At 46.0% G+C, this 17,084-nt stretch overlaps 1 protein-coding gene and 1 long non-coding RNA gene across 2 annotated transcripts in view; one reads left to right on the top strand and one right to left on the bottom strand.

Moving 5' to 3' along the window:
* LOC128322220 (uncharacterized) overlaps positions 1-17,084 on the top strand; it is a 28,281-nt gene that overhangs the window by 5,540 nt on the left and 5,657 nt on the right. The window lies entirely within an intron of this gene.
* Positions 1,741-2,763, bottom strand: TACSTD2 (tumor associated calcium signal transducer 2). Its single transcript, XM_053243104.1, has one exon. It carries the CDS (start codon positions 2,761-2,763, stop codon positions 1,831-1,833), a length of 933 nt encoding a protein of 310 aa, XP_053099079.1. The 3' UTR covers positions 1,741-1,830.

The following is a 17,084-nucleotide window of genomic DNA, read 5'->3' on the forward strand; positions in this document are numbered from 1 at the left end:
GGAATGTCCTATGCTAGAGCTGGAATTTATCAAGATCCAAAAATGTACCCATACAGGAAATGCCAAAGGATATTAGGAACCACAGGCATTCTGATCTAGAATAGAAAAGATCTTCCAGAATCACAGCATGAAGCTCAGCCACAGTTTAAAATTAATAAAATTTATTTCAAAGATTACATCACACACACACCAATTCCATGGAAAAAGCTATGGTGACATTAGTTAACATAAGATACCATTATTTGACAAGTTCTAGTAAGAACTAATCTGCCTAGTTTTCTTTCATTATCCCTACAACTGGACTAAATTTGGTCCAGATCAGTTAGGCAATTCACAAGTTAGCCCACTTGCACCTCAAACATTCAGGTGTCCATCATCTTGAACTGGGATGGATGACATCATCACAAACTATGCATTTGAGGTGTCCCTATGTGTCCCTACAACAGTACCAAATTTGGTCCAAATTAGTTTGTTTATTAAAATTGTCTTATATACTGCCTCCTCCAAAGACTCTAGGTGGTAGACAACAACAATACCAATAACAATTTAAAAAAAAAAATTAAAGGGAAAATGCCTGGTGAAACAGATAGGTCTTAAGAAGGGCCTTAAAAGCAGCTAGGGAGGGGGCTAAACAAATCCCACTTGTACCTCAAACATTCATGTTCACCATCTTGAATCTGAGTGGATGACATCATTACAAACTACACCCCTGAGCCTGTCCTTATGTGTCCCTACACCTGTAGAAATTTGGTTCAAATCAGGCTGTTCACGTTAGCCCAATTGTGCCTCAAATGCTCACATGTCCACCATCTTCAATGGGGGTGGATGTCATCATCAGAAACCACACTGTTGAGGTGTCCCTGTGTGTACACTACAACTGTGTACCATATTTGGTTCAAATCAGTTAGATGGTCCACAAGTCAGCCCACTTACACCTCAAATGTGTCCACCATTTTGAATCAGGGTAGATGACATCATCATAAACTATGCCTTTGAGGCATCCCTATGTGTCCCTACAGCTGTAATAAATTTTGTTCAAGTCACTTAGGCAATTCATAAGTTAGCCCACCTGTGCCTCAAACATTTACGCAACCACCATCTTGAATTGGGATGGATGACATCATCGCAAACTACACGACTGAGGTGTCCCTACAACTGTACCCACTTTGGTTCATATTGGTCCAGGCATTGTGATGTGGGTGGTGGGGACACACACAGACACACAGAGTGCCAGGTGATCTCATAAGTGGAAAGTAGGCTAAAAACTATTTTAGAGACAGAAATCAACCTCTTCCTCACATTTAGATGGCAGAAGTAAAATCTTTCAACAAACCAGCCATGCCATCTAAGGTTACATCTTTAATAACATCAGACGTACAAGTAAGGTAGAGAGAACACACAATTTAGCAACATGCTAAGGAACACTGAAAATATCTCACACACAGAGACACATAGATGTAGAAATGCAGATAATATACATTAAGCTAACTGTGTAGCTATGGAACATCATTGTTTTATTTAAAAACTAAATCTCAAACTCAGAAGGTTCAGGGGTGAGTATGGCACAGGGATTTCCTGACATACTTGATATGATATTTTTATCATACAGTAAATTATATTAAAGGAATGTGCTAACAAGAGCTACATCACTCTTCCAATCTGCAATTGCAAAGGTTTCTGTAAAGCTGTCATTTTATCTTCAGTTAAAATTTTAAAAACAAAAAGCTAAGACCACCCCCCCCACACACACACACTTTCAAAAGTCATGCAGTGATCCTGCTATTTTCCTTCTATGTTCAAAGTCTTAGTTCTGGCTTCAAAGAAAGGCAACTATGAATTTTGTCCTCTTCGCATTTCTCCCATCTCCTTAATCTCAACCTTCTCATACTTGCCAGTCCTTCGCCTCCTGGTAATCACAAGCACAGTTATTCCAATAATAATGGCCAAAACCACCACCACTACCACCGCAATCACACCAGCTGCCAAGCGCTTCATAGTGAACTCTGGTGGCTGTTCATCAACATAGTAGATTAAGATTTCTTCAATATTTAGAGGTTCTCCATTGACAGAGAGATTAAACACATTACTGGGCGGAAAAGCAGAGTTGCGTTTGATGTCTTTTTCAAAGTAATAGGCTACATCTGCTATATCGACATCTCTGGAAGTCATCTGAGACTCATTCTGCTTCATGTCAATATGGATGAATGGGGAGTCATACTCTATCAGTGTGATGTACTTTGGATGGAGCATGTACCGGCTCTGAATTATCTGGCGAAGACTATTTTTCACTTCAGACTCAGGGAAGGCAGATTCTCTTTCTTGGTGCTTCATTTCAATGAAGATCCAGTTTGTTCTGACAAGTCTGCTGCATACCATGGTTGTATCACCCTTGTCAGTCCTCCTCACTCCAGCACTGTTCACACACCAACAAGTGTCTGTCTGGTTGCATTGCTTGGCCTTGAAGGTGCCATTGGCTGTGCAGTCTGGGTTGTAAAGCCCATCGTTGTCCAGAAAGCCATCTTCAGGCTTCATGAACCTCCTTCCCCTGGAGGGAGAGCGTGTCATTTCTGCCTTCATCAGGAGGCATTTCGAAGTCAGTGTTGAACAGTCTACCCTCTGGTCCGAACCGAATGATGTGCAGGTGCAGGTACCAGACTCCATTGTACAGGAGGTTACTCGATGGTTTGTTGCACACTGGCAGCTCTGGGCTGCTGATGCAGCCACTAGCATCAAAAGCAGTGCAGCCCCTAAAGTAGACTCCATGGGTTTGCAGGAGAATGTGCAGGGGAAGAGTCTAGGAAGAGACAGCCAGAAGAGAAGATCCATCCACAGTGAGAGCCTCCTGGTTTCTGTGTGAAAGGAGCAGTGCTCTCTCTCTTTCTAAACTCACATCAGACCTGCCCAACCAGTCCAGCTGGTAAGACACAAACAGCGGGGCTATGGTGACACAGAAAACTCATAGAAACAAGAGTACTGCACCATCTTCAGTTATGATCTTAAGGAGTGGCAGCAATCTTCTGCCTGCCTTTCTTCCCTCCCACCGAATGAGAAAGCACAACATGCAAGACAGACAGAAACCAATACCAAATTAAGCTCTTAGAAACAGAAACGTGCCTACTTCATGGGCTGAGTCATAAGTGTTGGGTGAGCAGCGAATGTAAGGCCTAACCCATCCGCCTTCTTTCTTTCTGCCTCCTGCACATGTATGGCCACATGGTCAAGCTTAATACTCCTACTAAAGAGAGGAGACAAACACCAGCTTCTGTAGTCAGTGTACAGGACAGAACTGAAAGAGAGAGAGCAGAACAGGTCTCTTTATTAAACATACACCTTAGCTGTATGCCTTAGTATTTAGGTCAGGGGTGGGGAACCTTGGCCCTCCAGCTGCTTTGGAACGACAACTCCCACCATCCCCAGCCTGGGAGTTGTAGTTCAAAAACAGCTGGAGGGCCAAGGTTCCCCACCCCTGATTTAGGTGTATAGTTTTAGGAGCAGGCCTTATTAAACTGAAGATGGTTTAAGTGTACACTTGAAATGTAATGTGTGAATGTGGCAAACACATGTATCACACCGATATACTCAACAAGGAGCTGTGATTAGCTGCCACACTCTGTTGTGTGTACACTGAAGTGTCAGATTGGAGTTTACCTCTAAGTAATGTGTGAAGGTGTTCTCAGTGTCAAACACTGAGGGAATACCATTCGCACTAGCGTTAACCTCCAATGGCTTGTTTTTCTTGGAAAGAGGCTGTCCCGTCATACGAAGTACACGTAGTGAAAATCTGTGTGTTTATCAGGTAAAAGACATGCTATACAATGAAGAAACACTCATTGAGGCTATTCACACATGCGTGCAAAACTGGGCTAAGGAAGCCCAGCCTGGTTCTGCACACGCGTGTGTGGATTGGCTCAGTCCCAGCAGCATACTTGCCTATGGAGCCTCCCTTTAAAATGAGGTTAAGAGAGCAAGCGCTCCCTGAACCTCATTTTCTTTGCTCGTCTGTCAGCTGTGGCTGTAAGCAGTCTGCGGTGCTTCCGGGGAGGGGAGCGGGGATACCCATAATGCACTGCGTACTTGAGCGGCGCATTACTGGAGCTCTGGAGGGCGGGACGATGTTTCCCAGCACCCCGACCCTTGGAGCAGCTGGTGCATGTCTGGGCAGGTGATCTGCCTGCCCAAGGAACAGAAACTGCTCGTGTGCAGGGAGGTAAGCTCTTCAGGGCTTCCTCCCCACTAACCCTATTGCCCTTTCTCACTGCTCGTAAGAAAGGGGTCATTACATTTTTCTCTTCTATTAATGTTTGGATTTCTTACCATTATTCTCTGCAATGACAGAGGATAATCCCAGTCTGCTCTCTGTATAATAAACACAACATTCAGGCTCTTATTCTGTAACCCTTGCCCTGTCTCACTGCCTAGTTTGGTACACTTGATTTGGGTTTTTCTTTTCTATGCTTCTGAAGTTCCTCCTCCTCCTCCTCCTCCAATAAAATCTCTGAAACAGTTGCAATATCGCATAACTGATGGCTTACTATGGGCCAAAGCAGACAGGACATTCATAAATGTGTCATGATCCTGATAGGTGTGTGCTTTTACATTTGCACTAAAATAGCTGTCTGAGGCCCTGATCTAGATCCAGAATATGGCACAGAAGTTTAACCCTTTATTTCTGCACCATTTTCCTGCCATGAATTGTTCTCCCCTCAGCCTCCCGGACCAACTATTTAACCGTGAAAGTGCTATTGTACTAAATGGCACTTTCAAGGTTAAATAGAAGTACTGGGGATGGGGACCTCAGCAGGAAAACAGCATTGAAGTAGAGAGTTAAATGCACGCCACAGCTGCTCTTTTAATATAGAGCAAGAACCTATTTAGATGATCCATGTTAGTGTTTCACTGAGTTTGGCCCTATTGCTCCTTTTAAAAAGCATTCTCCTATTCACAGTACTTATCTCCACAGAATCTGCTCCTTTGAGATGTTGCAAGTGTAGATGAAGCCAATAAAATATACAGTAAGTCTGACACCAGGCTGACAAATTAAAATAGAACAATTAACATCACCCTGGCAGTTTCAGGAGGTATTTTGCAATCCAAACTGAGTAATTATTTATAGGTGATTTTCTAGCAGTGTAGAGTTCAGGATCTAAACTATAAACCTCTCTGACCTCAGACTAGCATAATAGTTATTCCCTTTCAACTGAGAAATATGGGAACAATGGACTGTATCTAAAGAAAGTTTTTCATGACTGAACACCTGTAACCCTATTCACGTTACATGCAGCATTCATACCATCTGTGTTATACACACACACACACACACACACACACATATAGTTATTCACATGTTATATTGAATGAAGGAACAGCAGTACATTTCCTGTCTGTATCTTGCATTTGAAGGGGCCTGTACGCATATTCACTTTTAAAATGAACACTGATACAGTAATTCACACAAAAACATTTATGAGTATTCAGATATCTGAATGCAGGTACAACATAATGAGTCTTTTCTCATGAGCAGTGAGAAAGGGCTACTGGGTTTGCAGGGGGGAAGCCCTAAAGAGCTTACCTCCCCGCAGACGACCATTCTGCCTTCCCTGGGCAGGGATGACCCACCCAGATGAGTACTGGCTACTGCAGGCAGCTCGGAGGGTCGGGGTGCTGGGACACGTCACTGTGTGTCGCCCCGCCCCTCCAGGGCTCCAATAATGCACCATGTGAGTGCACAGTGCATTATGGGAATCCCCACTTCCCTCCCCGAGTCAGCCATGGCTGACACATGATCGAAGCAACAGGGTTAGGAAAACGCTCGCTGAAAATGAGGTTGTCATTCTCGGCTGGTGTAGGAGGTCACCCAAGCTTGGGATTACATCCCCCCCCACATGCTCCAAAAGGCAGGAAGTAGTCATACTTGAAGATCCTTAACCCAGTGCATGTGGGCGGATCTCCTCAGTTCTACTTCCTGCCTTTGCTCCAGAAGGCTCGCATTACAGCTCGCTGGCTTTGGCCTTGTTAACTAGGCCTCTTCTTTTCTTCTGCGTATATTCCTATTGTTTTTGACTATTTCCAATCTATTCTTCACCTGGTATTCTACTACTATTAGTTCTCTCTAGTTACTAAAGAAAAAAGAAAATAATAATAATTTTAATTTTTTTTAAAAAAAATTCATATCTGTTCTTCTACTGTCCTTTCTGTTATTCGTTACCTCTCCTCACCTCTTGCCGACCTTTTGGCCGATGTCCGCTAAAAAGACCTTCGGACTCCTGGCTATTAGGGAGAGATCCGCCCATCAGCGCCTGTTCCCGCCAAAAACTCGGGACTGCGCAAATCCTGTAAGGAAAATGGCAGATGTATCAGATGACCTTGCTGGCGCCTGTAGGCCACAGCGGTCCTCTCTGTCACCAGATACCAGTGAGGAGACTGGGCGCAATTCATGCCACCAGCAATCCACCGAAGCAGGACGCAGGTGGCGGCACCAGAATCGGAGGCTTCCTGACAAGGAGGCCCCGTTGGTGGCCAGATACCGGTAAGGAGACTGGGCGCAATTCATGCCACCAGCAATCCACCGTAGCAGGACACAAGTGGCGGCACCAGAATCGGAGGCTTCCCTACAAGGAGGCCCCGTTGGTGAGAGAGCTTTCGCCTGGCAGCGCGAGCAAGGTAAGCCTGTGATATTTGGCCTCCCCCCCGCAACTCCTTTCCCTAGCAGTTGGGCGTGCAGGAGGAGGACTGCCTCAGCAAGTATTGGGGCCGCGCTGAAGGGAACGTCAGCAGGAGTGGCCGCCCCAGAGCCTGTCGGAATCAGACGGGGAAGACGTGCAGGATGATGAGGCAGGCGGTGCTGAGCCCGTGGATGGGGCATCGGAGCACCCAGAAGGCCATGAACAGCTCCCCCCAGTAAGATCGGGACTTGCTCAGGGGGGGAAGAGGTGAGTGCAGATGCCCCCTATGTGGCCCCTCCCTCAGGGCCTACTCCTACAGGGAATGTGGGGGTTCCCCCTGATGCTGCCACTGTTAAGGGCTGGATTCAGGAGGCCGTTCAGGTCTCACTGGCAGCGGCGCTTAAAGTGCGGAAGCCTGCAAGGCATTGCAAGGCAGGCTGTGATCCATCTGTCGCCCGCAGACTCTCAGGAGGAGACGGTGCCCGCTAAGCAGCCCAGGGTGGCTATACGCCAGGACTCTGTGCCCTTGGGTAGGGGGAGGTCTTCAGACGAGTCAGGAGAGGACTCCCCAGATTTATTGCGACCCAGGGTCAGTGGGTCAGAGACATTGCTGGGCAACCCAGACAAGGGGCCCTCCTCCTTGGAAGAGGGGGAGATTATTGAGGACTCTGCAGCAAACCTACACAGTCAGAGGCTCTCTCTTATGGTGGATTTTCAGCCACTAATTAGATTTATTGCGACCCAGGGTCGGTGGGTCAGAGACATTGCTGGGCAACCCAGACAAGGGGCCCTCCTCCTCGGAAGAAGGGGAGATTATTGAGGACTCTGCAGCAAACCTACACAGTCAGAGGCTCTCTCTTATGGTGGATTTTCAGCCACTAATTAACCAGCCTATTGCTGCGCTTGATCTGTAGCCAGTTACAGAGGAACAGATCTCTCCTGTGTCCAAGGGCTCCTTGGTGCTGCCTAAGGCTAAGGTACCACAGATTAAATCAATGATACCTGAGGGCTTTACTAATACCATCAAGGAGGAATAGGCGGCTATTGCGACTCCCAAAGCGTATGTTGGCATTGGCTTGCAAATTGTACAACTTTGAGGAGGAGACTCTGGACTTGCTGAAGGTGCCATTTAGGGATGCTCCCTTCGGGGCCCTACTTAGTAGCATAGGGTACCCAAGGATGGGGACTCCTCTATTAAGGAGCCAGGAAACAGAAAAGCAGAATCTGCACTGCGCAGGGCCCACGAGGCTTGAGCAGTGGCCATCAGAGCTGACACCACTGCGTCCTTGGTGTCTAGAGCATCGGTCTTGTGGATCGGTGAGTTACCCAATGACCCTCCCACTGATCAATCTAAGATGCGGCGTAAGCTACTTCGTCTGCAGAGGGTGTCTGCCTTTTCAGCGGATACTACTCTGGACAGTGTTTAGTTCTCAGCACGTGCGGTGTCCTGGCAAGGTGTCCTGGCAAGAAGCAACATATGGCTAAAATTTTGGAAGTTGATAATACATCTAGGGCTAAATTAGCTGCTGTTCCCTATGCTGGGGGGGAAGCTAATTGGGGATGAGGCCCTGAAAGAGGTCCTCATTGAAACTGCCATCAGCCCCTAGGAAGGAGGACAAGAGTTTTAATCGTAGACCGACGCAAACCTTCAGGGCATTTAGACCTCAGTTTGTCAGAGGGAGCCTTTTAGGCCTTTTCAATCGCAGTGGAACAGATCCAGAGGCCAAGGCAGGCAAGGGTTCACTCAGCAGAACCATCAGTCTTTCGGAAACCAGCAGCGGGGCCCCCAAGCAGCAGTCCTGACTCCCACTCAGGCAAAGTGGGGGTCTGCCATTTGGCCCGTTTGGAAAGAATCCATCGACAGGTGGGTTCTTTCCATTAGCCTACATGGGTACAAAGTGGAGCTGGCCAGCCCCCCAGGAAACAGATTCCTCCTTACCCCTAGATCCGGGAAACCGGAAAAGCACAAGGGGTTGTCCATGGCCATTCAGTATCTGGTGGCTATAGGGGCCATAGAGGAGGTCCCACCTCTTCAGAGAGGCAAGGGCATCTGTTCTGTGATTTTTACGGTGCCAAAAAAGGACGGATCGGCCAGGGCAGTTCTCAACCTATGCCCAGTCAACCGTTTTGTGATAAAAAGGAGGTTCAGGATGGAAACCCTTTGTACCATCTCAGAGGCATTGCAGATGGGGGACTACATGGCTTCAATAGATCTCCAGGAGGCCTATTTACACATCCCCATTCATCCATGCAGTCGACATATACTCCACTTCTGCTACATGTGGAGGCATTATCAGTACAGAGCCCTTCCTTTTGGTCTCTCATCAGCCACCCGAGTTTTTATGAAGGTTCTAGTCTGCTAGTGGCCACTTTATGCACTGAGGGGGTCCACCTGTATTGTTACCTCGACAACTTGCTCAAGAAGGGGCAGTTCAGTAGGCTCTGTCCAGAACAATGTCTGTGTTACGTGCCCATGGGTTTCTGATAAATGTGGGCAAGAGTCACCTGATGCCCACACAGAGCCTTCGTCATCTGGGCATGGTAATGGACACCTCAGTAGGCAAACTGTTTCTGCCACAGGATCTGATGGAGGTCTTATTGTCACTGGCTCGTGTGATTGCTTCGAGACTGTGGGCCAGCCTTCTCAATCTAGCAAGTTTGTTGGGTCTCATGGTGGCGGCTATGGACTCGGTGCCTTGGGCGAGGTTTTCATCTACGCCAGTTACAGTGGGCTTTCCTCCCTTACCAGCACAGGATTGCCCTCAAACGTGACAAGAACATTCCTCTCTAGGTGTCTCTTGCGAGTCGATTCGTTGGACGGCCTGGGGAACCTAGACAAGGGCAAGCTGTTCATAGAACCCGAGAGAGTGATGGTCACGACGGACACCAGTCTATCGGGCTGGGGGGCTCACTGTTGGAACAGTTCTGCCCAGGGGCTTTGGTCGGTGGAAGAGTTGCTCCATAGCATAAACTGGCTCGAGCTGCGGGCTGTCTTTCTGGCCCTAAGAGCCTTCATGCCCTTGGTGAAGGGAAGGAATATCTTAATGTGTACAGAACAACTTAATATCCATTCTGGACCATCATGTAAACGGAATTTCCAATGTTCGGGCAGATTGGCTAAGACGGCAGGAGATCCAGCCGGCAGAATGGGGCCTGCACCCTCAAGTATTTAGGTGGCTGACAGAGCGGCTGGGGTGTCCCCAGATAGACTTGTTTGCATATCCTCAGAATGCCAAGATTCAGAGGTTTTACTCATGTTTCCCGATGTTGGGGGCAGAAGAGATGGATACGCTATCGGTGCCATGGCCTCTGTGTCTGCTGAATGCATTTCCTCCAGTGCCGCTGCTCTCCCGTTGCCTCAGGAAGCTGCGTGGTTCCCGGGCATCCCTGATATTGATTGCGTCTTTTTGGCCCAGAGGGCCTTGGTTTTCCGAGATCGTCGACTTGACCGTAGGTCATCCACTCAGTTTGCCAGACCATCCAGTTCTGCTGTGTCAAGGTCTGATTTACCATTCTTGCATCTAGAAAGTGTTCAGCCAACAAGATTTACCAATTGACTTGGCGTAGTTTTCTGCGCTGGACAGAAAGCTCTCCCTGCAGCTGGACAAGTGCAGGTCGAGGGGATTACTAGGTTTTCTTCAGGATGGCCTTGCGCTTGGTCTGAAACCCAACATGCTTAAACGGCGGGCGGCGGGCTTGATCCAGATGTTGTTTCCTCATCAGCATTTGTTCAGGCGTGGCACCCTCTTCTATGCAAGTTCTTGAGGGGGGCAGCTTTGTTGTCTCCTCTGGTCTGCCATCGTTTTCCATCATGGGATTTGCATATTGTGTTGTGGGGTCTGCAGTTTCCGCCATTTGAACCACTTTGATCAGATGCTGTCCTGGAAGGTGGCCTTTTTAGTAGCTGTAACATCAGCCAGGAGGGTTTCTGAATCGCAGGCTCTGTCAGTTAAGAGTAATTTGTGTATTTTCTCTAAGGACTCTGTGAGACTTATCCCGGATCCTTCGTTTATCCCTAAGGTAAAGTCTCAGTTTAATCGTGAGGCGGTCATTTAATTACCTTCTTTTTGTCTGGATGCTCGTCACCCTGCAGAGAAGGAGTGCAACTGGACGCAGGCTTTTCGTAAGTCAGATGCTCTTTTTGTGGCCTTTAAGGCTTCTAAGATGGGATGCAAGGTCTCTTCAGCCATTATTGCTCGATGGGTTCATTCATGCATTACGATGTTGTATGAAGCCCAGAAACTTTCGGTGCCTGGTCAGATTACGGCGCACTCAACTACATCAGCAGCCACTTCCACTGTGTTATCTTCACCGGTGTCCCATGAAGAGATTTGCAAGGCGGCTACTTGGTCGTCGCCTTTTACATTTTCAAGGCATTACAAGTTGGATGAACATGAAGCTGCCAGAGCAGCATTTGGTCGGAGGGTCCTGCAACAGGTCCTTCCGGGTCAGTAGCTCCAGCTTGGGTATTTTCCCTCCCGTGGTTGGTGCTGTGGTATGTCCCAAGCTTGGGTGACCTCCTACACCAGCCGAGAAAGGTACATTGGTACTCACCATGAAGGTGTCTTCTGGCTGGTGTAGAAGAGGTCACCCAAGGCCCGCCCGGGTTGTGTTAGGCTGGAGCTGATGATCTGGTTGTAGGGGGACAGTTTTTCTGTCTTTCTCTGCATTATTGTTTGTATATTGTTGTATATTCTCTGTTGTGTTCTGTGGTTTTCATTCCATAGCTTGAGCTGTTTTAAGCACTGAGGAGATCCACCCACATGCACTGGGTTAAGGATCTTCAAGTATGACTACTTCCTGCCTTTTGGAGCATGTGGGGGGGATGTAGTCCCAAGCTTGGGTGACCTCTTCTACACCAGCCAGAATACACCTTCACGGTGAGTACCAATGTACCTTTTTCAAGGGTGGCTCCATAGGCGGGTTTACTGCTGTGGTGCTGCGGGATCGGGCCCAATCCCAGAGGTTCACACATGCATGCAAAACCGGGCTGGGCTCCCTTAATCTGGTTTTGCGTGCACGCGTGAATAGCTTTAATGTCTGAATTGCACTGCTGAAAGCAATTAAACAAGTTAACTGTGACTAACCTAAGTCCCATTCATTTCAATGAGACTTAGGCCCTGTTCAGTTGTTATGGAATCTGGGGACTCTGCACTAGTGTACAACATCCCCAACAGTGCACCCAGAAGCCTCACACTGGCATGGTCTGAAATCCCACCCGTTGATGGTTACAGATTTTGCATGCAAAGAAAAATGCTGTAGTTGTGATGAGATCTTCTCCACCCCATTGTGCTGTCTGTAGAACCAGTCAGTGATAAACTAGCAACAAACAGGGGAAACGTGTATATGAAGTGAGAGAGAGAGAGGGGATCATAAACTTATCATAAACTATTTCTTCCATTAATTTACCATGTAAAATGCCAAGTGCTGCCAAGTTTCTATAAGACTACATTAGACTGTATTGTCTTTCGGGTTTCCCCAGGGTGTTTCCTCCATTTAATATGTTTAGGGCAGGTCTCACTGCAAATGCTATCCAATTGCTTTTATACAGCGAGTAGGAAGCTATGGAAGTTGTCAGTTTGTATGTAATTAACTTGGTTCAACAAGTTCCTCCATTTGGATCTAAATGTTCAATTGGGGAAGGGTGGAATCTAGAGTGAACTCAATGGTTTATTATTAACGTGTGTGTGCAAGTCACAACAGCTAATCAGAACCACCCCTTCATTAGAAAAAGCAGCTAGCTAGACAAGTACTTCCCACAATGACTGAAATGAATGCAGGATTATACCATATCCTTTGATCTTAAACATATTCAGTGATTGGCCAAGCAAATACCTATTGCTTTTTACCAACTTCCCTTCTGTTCCTTATGAAAAAAAGTTGCATGAATATATATACTAGTTAAGGGACCATTATAACAGAGTGGTTAGGAGCATCACCTAGGATGTATTAGTTCAAATACCAGCTTGCATATACTAGCACATATATTTTTTAAAATAGAAGTGTATGGTTCCTAATGTATCCTTTACGGGGAAAGTACTGAAATAGAATCCTGCAGAACAGCATATTTGCGGTCGGGTAAAAGACACCCAACCTCATACAGCCAAAAAGGCGGGGTGGGTGGGTGGGCATCGACCTTGCATATCTGTGGGCTGGGGATGGCTGGAAATTATCGTGGAGGTAATTTCAGGTCGCTGTTTTGTGTTTTGGAGACTCAAAATGGCTCCATTTTTTTAAAAAAAGAAAAAAACAGCAATTTTCAGGTGATTTAGGGGCAATCCATGGCACAGTGTGACTCAGGGGGAACAGCAAAGCATGGTAGGGAGCTTCTCCCTGCATTCCCTCCCAAAATTTGGCCAATTTATGGTAATTTTCAATGATTTTCCCAGCAACTGGGAACCTAACCCTCACAATCCCATAGCCCCAAATGACTCAATATTCACAGTTTCCATATCCGTGGTTGCAGCCAGGAACGGAACACCTGTGAATATTGAGGTCCTCCTCCTATATATGCATTCTGCTCTCCAGAATGTTCTTAATAAAATCCATTTTCACTTACCAATAATGAATTTCTTTCCTATCTGACGGGGGAGCACAAAAGTAACAATTCTAGAGCATTGACATTTGTACCCAAATCTGGCTGATTCGGGTGATTTGTAGACAAAACAAATCACCCCTGTCCTCAATTGCCCAGATTCAGGTACAAAACAAATCACCCCCAATTTGGATCCAAAATTTTTGGAGATTCTGACCTCCATTTTGTTGCCAAAGTGGTAGTGCCCAATGGGTGGAAGCTATCACCCAAATTCCAAAGAAATTGGGAAAAGGGGTGATTTTTAAAAGAATTTTTGAAGTTTACATATTTTTATGCTTTTCCCCATAGGGAATAATGGGGATTTTAGCAGCCCCATAACTCCACTTGGGGGGCACTAGGGTGGCCCAGAGTGAGTGGTGGTGTAGTGCACATAGGGTGCCAACCACCCCCAAACCCACAAGCCCATGAGGCACTGGGTTTTGTTGTTTCTGAGGTGTTCTTCTGAGAGTAGATCCTCTGGTAGCAAATGAGAGTGGATTCAATGAATCCAGAGAATCTACTCTCAGAAGAACACCTAAGAAACAACAAAACCCAGTGCCCCATGGGCTTGTGGGTTTGGGGGTGGTTGGCACCCTATGTGCACTACACCACCACTCACTCTGGGCCACCCTGGTACCCCCCAAGTGAATTTATGGGGCTGCTGAAATCCCCATTATTCCCTATGGAGAAAGAGCTTAAAGATGCACAAACTCAAGAAATTCTTTAAAAAATCACCCCTTTCATCAATTTATTTGAAATCTGGATGGTAGCAGGCACCCATTGGGGCACTACCACCTGACCCACTCTTCTGCCCCTGAAATCCCCTTTATGCCCCAAAGATATGCCAACTTCAAAAATCATTTAAAATAACCCCTTTGCCCAATTTCTTTGAAATCTGGGTGGTAGCTTCCTTGCACCCATTGGGGCACTACCACCCACCACAACCCACTCTGGACCACCTTGGTGCTACCCCCCCCCCCCCGGGGAGTTATAACTAAGGCTGCTGAAATACCAACTATTCCCTATGGGGAAAAGCTTAAAGGCACATAAACTTCAAAAATCATTTAAAAATCACCCCTTTGCACAATTTCTTTGAAATCTGGGTGGTAGCTTCGTTGCACCCATTGGGAAATACCACCCACTACAACCCGCTCTGGGCCACCCTGGTGCACCCCACATGGAGCGATAAGTTTGCTGAAATCCCCATTATTCCTTATGGGGAAATGATTAAAGACACGCCAACTTCAAAAATTCTTTAAAAATCACCGCTTTGCCCAATTTCTTTGAAATTTGGGTGGTAGCTTCTACCCATTGGGCACTACCACTCACCCCACTCTTTTGGCTCCAGATTCAGACCCAAAACAAATTGGGGGTGTTTCAATTCAGGTACAAATTGAAACTATCTATCTATCTATCTATATTCGTGCACACCCCTAGTGAAAAACCTATCATGCAAGAAGGTCCCACATTGGATTTACAGCATGGTAATGGTGGAGAATGGGGCTTGCATTATTTTTTTTATACATCTCATATATATCATGTGGTCATGTCTTATTATTTGATCAGTTTATCACATTATTTGAATCATATTATTACATATGAGGCTTTTATGCTTTTAATCAGTAATCCACATTGAAAGACTTTGGTTCAAGTCTATTTATACAGGCCCCGCTGACAAGTTATTTAGAAAATTGCTTTGCGAGCTCTGTAACTGGGAAGTTTAACATGGCTATAGGTCATCTAAGCAAGTTAGGTGCCATAGTTAGAATGTTTTCTAACTGGAAATACCACAAGGGGTTTTTCTACTGAGAGTTTGCTCTTTAGTCCAAGTTAAATGACAGATGAGATCTAGTCCCAATATATTTTTGCAAGTGATGTAATAGTAATCAATTTTAATTATATTCTAAATGACATCTTTGTGTTGCTGAGATTGATTTGCAGACTACCTGGAGTGGTGAGATGCCTACTTAATTCTTTAATATGTTTACACTTTTTAGAATCAGCAATTCTAAACTATTTTTAATGTAATTCACATAAAATATTAATGATTTCTGGAGTGTGTGCTTCATTTTCTGGGCAGTGGGCAAGCAGCTGGTCAGGACCCAAAACCCCATTGCTAAACTTTGGCTATTGGGGAAAATTGATAATCAATAATTCAAACCCTAGAATCGGCGCTCTAGGAACCATCAATACTGATGTAGGAAGAATGTCAGAATGGGCTCCTCTCATACAAGCCTTCTTCATACAGGAACACAGCCTTCTGAGGTTATATGTTCAAGAAGCACCAACAGTGCTGAAACATAACACAAGAACACAACCTAGTGCAGGCCTTGACAATTTTTCCTTTGGATCTAGGAGACAGCCCCCCAAATTAGGATCCAGACAGTGTGCTCATTCTCACGATTTGTGAATGGGCTCTAAAGGGGCAAGGGGAGGAAGCCACAAAATGCTTACCTCCGCCGCACACGAGCAGTCCTCCTTCCTTGGGTGGGTGGATCAGCCGCCCAGATAGCATCAGCTGCTGCCAGTAGCTCTGAGGGTTGGGGTGCCGGGACCCCCCCCCCCGCCCCAAGCTCCAATAATGCACTGTGCAAGTGTGTGGTACATTATGGGACTCTCCCCTCCCCAGGTTTGCAAGCCGTGGCTGACACACGGTCAAGGAAATGGGATTAGGAGAGCACTCTCCTAACCCTGTTTTCAAGGGAGACTTCATAGGCAGATTTGCCACCGTGGGATCAGGCGCAATCCCAGCGGTTCACACACACGTGCAAAACCAGGCTGGGCTCCCTTAGTCCGGTTTTGTACACTCCTGTGAATAGCCTCATTGGTTCCTTGACAAAATCGGTGGACTTAGTATAGACATTGTGGAAGGGGTGGATAAATGGGCTTTGCTTTATCTCGTTTATAAGTAACACACTTAGAACAGAACAGAAACAGGGCTGCCTGGGATAAATACTTTTATTAAATAACTCTACTTCTGAATATCCTAATTTGGGCACCACAGTTAGATTTCTAGGCAACATGGCAACCAGGTCAAGTCCAGACCTAGTACCTCTCAAATCCACAAATCACCTATCACCAATCCCTCTTAAAGTCTGCCACTTTGGGTCTTCCTCTGATACAACCAGATGTCATTTCCCATTCTGCCTTTTACCGAAGCCTTGCTTATTATCCAGTTCTGCTCATAACACCATCTGTTGCCCTTTCAAAACACATTGTCAATGAGCCACTTTCCCACCTCCTCATTCTCTTCCTGTTTCTCACCTACATTAGGTCAGAACCTTGGAGGTGAGTAATGGAATTTTGCATACACTCTATGCCTCTTACAGTCTCTTTGACACACTGATGCCCAGCTTATGAGAACTATGATTATCAGGGAAACAAATACAAAGCTAGGACATTATACAGCTATAGTTTGTGATCAAAAATCAGGAAAAAGGTTGTATGAGTTTTGCCAGCATGCTAACCCCATTATGTTCAAATAAGATTGTGGCCCTTTGAATTTGAAAAAGGAATGCAGAAGAGAGGGTTTAACCTGGAGTTCACTAGAACTGCAGTGGAATGTCAGAGTTGGCTGAAACCACCACTCTTTGGAAATCTGATGCTGAATTAGTGGTTTTGCTGCCTGTTTCTAGGAATCTGCTTACTTTAGATGTTATCTTATATATTTGTAAGTAAAACAAATATATGGACAACAGGCATTTCTAGTGTTCCTTAAATTAACGCATGCTTGCTTCTAGAACATATGTTCAAAAATAAGCCCAACCTTCAAACAATCCCTTTGTACCACTACTCTTCTTGGAGAAAAATAAATCAAATTCATCTTCACCTTTGTCCCTTAAAAAAAA

This window comes from Hemicordylus capensis, chromosome 4 (assembly GCF_027244095.1).
Source record: "Hemicordylus capensis ecotype Gifberg chromosome 4, rHemCap1.1.pri, whole genome shotgun sequence".
In the NCBI taxonomy this organism is placed as follows: domain Eukaryota; kingdom Metazoa; phylum Chordata; class Lepidosauria; order Squamata; family Cordylidae; genus Hemicordylus; species Hemicordylus capensis.